Source organism: Trichosurus vulpecula, chromosome 4 (genome assembly GCF_011100635.1).
Source record: "Trichosurus vulpecula isolate mTriVul1 chromosome 4, mTriVul1.pri, whole genome shotgun sequence".
NCBI classification, from domain to species: domain Eukaryota; kingdom Metazoa; phylum Chordata; class Mammalia; order Diprotodontia; family Phalangeridae; genus Trichosurus; species Trichosurus vulpecula.
The window spans coordinates 357,745,673-357,750,020 of record NC_050576.1 but is presented as its reverse complement, the minus strand read 5'-3'; the positions used below and the strand labels follow the sequence as shown (position 1 = coordinate 357,750,020).

General features: G+C 36.8%; 1 protein-coding gene across 1 annotated transcript; it reads left to right on the top strand.

The window, feature by feature from the left end:
* The first annotated feature begins 2,851 nt into the window (after positions 1–2,851).
* LOC118847247 (eukaryotic initiation factor 4A-I-like) lies at positions 2,852–4,114 on the top strand. The gene has a single exon (XM_036755766.1). It carries the CDS (start codon positions 2,852–2,854, stop codon positions 4,112–4,114), a length of 1,263 nt encoding a protein of 420 aa, XP_036611661.1.
* Positions 4,115–4,348: the final 234 nt, after the last annotated feature.

Here is a 4,348-nt window from a genome sequence, read left to right as displayed (position 1 = left end):
CCATTGGGTAGTAAAACATGATATCAATATTTGCATGTGAACTTAAGTGAAACACATTTCTTTATTAGCCATGTTAAAAAATAAAGTGAAACAATTATGCTTCAATCTGCATTCAGAACCTATCCATTCTCTCCCTGGAGATGGATAGCATATTTTTTATCAAATGTCCTTCAGAATTGTCTTGGATAATTGTATTGATCAAAATAGTGAAATATTTTACAGTTGATCATTGTACAATATTGTTGGCCTGTGTACAATAATCCCCTGGTTCTACTCGCTTACTTTGTGTACATTCTCGTAAGTCTTCCCAGGCATTTCTGAAAGAATCATGTTCATCATTTCTTATAGCACAATAGTATTCTACCACAATCAAATATCACCACTATTTCCGCCATCCCCTAACTGATGGTTATTCCCTCAATTTGCAATTATTTTCCACCACAGAAAGAGCTGCTATAAATATTTTTGTCAATATTCTCCTTCTCCTTTTCCTTTGATCTCTTGGGGATACAGATTTAGTAGTGGTATTGATGGGTTAAATAGTATGCACAATTATATAGGCCTTTGGCCATAGTTCCAAATTGTTCAATGGAATATATGGATCAGTTCACAACTCTCACATCAGTTCATTAGTGTGCCAATTTTCCTACATCCCCACCAACATTTCTTATATGTCCCCATCATGTTAGCCACACTGATACATGAGGTGGTACATAAGAGTTATTTAAATTTGAATTTCTCTAATTAATGGTTACTTAGAACCTTTTTCACATGAATATATAGATAGCTTTCATTTTGTCTTCTGAAAGCTTCCTGTTCATATCATTTGACCACTTATCAATTGGGGAATGACTCATATATTTATAAATTTGACTCAGTTCTCTACATATTTGAGAAATGAGTCCTTTGTTAGAGAAATTTATTGTAAAAACTTACCTGGCTTTTCTGCTTTTTCTTCTCCCTTTACTCTCTGTTTTAAATTTCCTTTTAAATGTTGTTCACTCCCATTTCAAAGCAAGATCCTTGAGGACAGGGGATATATTTCTATCTACTTCCATTTATATTTCCAACATTTAGAAGAGTTCCTGCCATATAGCAAGTGCTTAGTAAAAACTTGTTGACTTAATGAGAGATGAGATATAATGGATACAAAGTAATCAGAAAACCTATCCATATCTCATTTATTATACTTATCCTCTCACTGCACAGGATTACCTTTGATATCTAGATACCTTGACTTTATTTTTGTTTCTTCCCTCTTTTGCATCCAAGGTATTGTGTTATCAAATGTTATCAATTTGTCTGTTGTAGTGATTTTCAGAGTTATTTCTTTCTGGCCAGTCCCACTGCCATCATCTCTGGGTATCCTAAATTATAGTCAATTCTGTTACATTATTTTTGTGTAATACATGTATAGTTAACAATTTGTTAATGTTGAAATCTTAGCTATGCATTAAGACTTCATCATGAATACAATTATGGAAGAATTACTTGTGGTAAGCAATAATTAAATAATATCTCATACTATGACAACAAGGTCATGGGCGTGTGTTCCTACTAAAACTAGGCCTGCTCAGTTTGATCTTGAGCAGATGAAACTGAATTGAACCGGTTTCTCTCCTGATGAAAGTGAATTGAACTGGTTTCTCCAACTTTTGCTAGGTCTTTATCAGTTGAATGCTGGATTTTCTATCATGTACTTTTGATTCATTGTGCTTACTTGTTTTTAAGTCTGTGATTTGAGCTTGGTATGATTCCAAGAATTGATGCAAAAGTTTTAGAGGGGGATTGCATCTCTAACATTGACTGTTAGAGATATAGATTTGGCTAGTGGTGTAGGGAAATCAAATATTTAAAGAATCATTCAAGCCTATGATGAAACAAGATTATTTCTACCTAATTCCAAAGGAAATTTCAGTTTAAAATTAAAAACAGTGGCAAGAACTGAAAGAGCATTCACATGAAAGAGCAAAAAAATCATCAAAGACTTTCAGTGGGACCTGACAGTTTGTACAGGTTGTTATTCATTTCTCTACAGAGAATAGATGGAACTTTCTTGAAGTTAAAAGCACACACACACACACACACACACACACACACACACACCACATGTATATATGTATATACACACATATGCATATGTGTATAAAGGTATATATATTTATGATATGTGTGCATACCAAATACTTCTTTGAAGAAATTGCTTATCAACATATGACAATGGTTTAATGGATATTAGAAAAAAAATTGCTTATGAAAGTATTTTTTTAATTTAAGGCTACTGTAAAATCATTTCTAGAAATACAGGAAATCCCATACATCATGTGTGATCCGTGGATTTTCATTTGACAGCAAAATATTCATCCTGCCCAACATGTCCTGCAAAAAACCAAAATCTGTATTTTTTCTTTTGGCTTATGTCTTGTCTCTATTGAGAGAATGATGAACTGTGATAAATAAACTGATATAGCAAGAAGCTTAATTATTCAAAAACATAATTACCAAATGAAAATGGAATGCAGCAAAATAGCCTTTTATCACATGAAATATTAGGAAAGTTTAAGAACTATCTCGAGGCAAAAGAGATAAAATCCTTCGGAAGTCTGGGAACTAACTTGATTTGACCCTTATTGAAAACCTCTGAGCTATAATCAAGACTATACTAAGGGGAAGTGGAGAGTTCATCAAAATGTACTCAATAACAGTCAATGTAAACAAAATTGGTTTTATTGGGAAGAACTGAATAGAAATATGAAATGTGAACTGATTTGAAATACAAGTGATTGCAGCAGGAAGACACGTTATATATTTTTATGATGTAAAAAGTAGTCCAAGGCTAGTTCCCAGGATCATGTCTGCGAGTCAGGATTCCCGATCCAGATACAATGGCCCTGATGGAATGGACCCTGATGGTGTCATCGAGAGTAACTGGAATGAAATCATGGATAGCTTTGATGATATGAACCTCTCAGAATCTCTTCTTCGTGGTATATATGCCTATGGTTTTGAGAAGCCATCTGCTATTCAGCAACGTGCAATTCTTCCTTGTATCAAGGGTTATGATGTGATTGCTCAAGCCCAATCTGGGACCGGGAAGACTGCTACCTTTGCCATTTCCATCTTGCAACAGATTGAACTGGACTTAAAGGCCACACAGGCCTTGGTTTTGGCACCCATTAGAGAGCTAGCTCAGCAGATCCAAAAGGTAGTGATGGCACTGGGAGACTACATGGGTGCCTCATGCCATGCCTGCATTGGAGGAACAAATGTTAGGGCTGAGGTTCAGAAGTTGCAGATGGAAGCTCCCCACATCATTGTTGGCACCCCAGGCCGTATCTTTGACATGCTTAACCGGCGATACTTATCTCCTAATTACATCAAGATGTTTGTTCTCGATGAAGCAGATGAAATGTTGAGTCGTGGTTTTAAGGACCAGATCTATGACATATTCCAGAAACTCAGTGGCAATACTCAGGTGGTACTCTTGTCAGCCACTATGCCCTCAAATGTGCTGGAAGTGACCAAGAAGTTTATGAGGGATCCTATCAGGATTCTAGTCAAGAAGGAGGAGTTGACATTGGAAGGCATTCGTCAGCTTTACATAAATGTGGAACGAAAGGAGTGGAAGCTAGATACCTTGTGTGATCTGTATGAAATGCTGACTATTACCCAAGCTGTTATCTTCATCAATACCCGCCGAAAGGTGGATTGGCTCAATGAGAAAATGCATGCCCGTGACTTTACTGTCTCTGCAATGCACGGAGACATGGACCAAAAAGAACGTGATGTAATCATGAGGGAGTTTCGCTCAGGTTACAGTCGGGTGCTTATTACCACTGACCTATTGGCTAGAGGTATTGATGTTCAGCAAGTGTCTTTGGTTATTAATTATGACCTTCCCACCAACCGGGAGAATTATATTCATAGAATTGGCCATGGCGGGCGCTTTGGCCATAAAGGTGTGGCCATCAACATGGTGACAGAGGAAGACAAGAGGATTCTTCGAGACATCGAGACCTTCTATAATACCTCCATTGAGGAGATGCCTCTCAATGTGGCTGATCTCATCCGAGGGGCTTCCCCACGTGATTTAACCCAGGGCCCTGCTCTCTAGGATGGGGGGAGGGGGAGCTGGATGGGAGGGGGGAACAAGGGATGGACACCTTTGTCATTTTTTCCTTTTTTTTTTTGACTTTGAATAAATGTCAATTTTTGAGGCAAAAAAAAGTAGTCCAAGAAAATATTATTCAAAATGCATTTTATAAGGTTTTTATTACATCAAAAATGTATTTTGCTTTTTCCTGCATTCTTACATATGACTCTAGGAATTGTAGATCATAGTATTAAA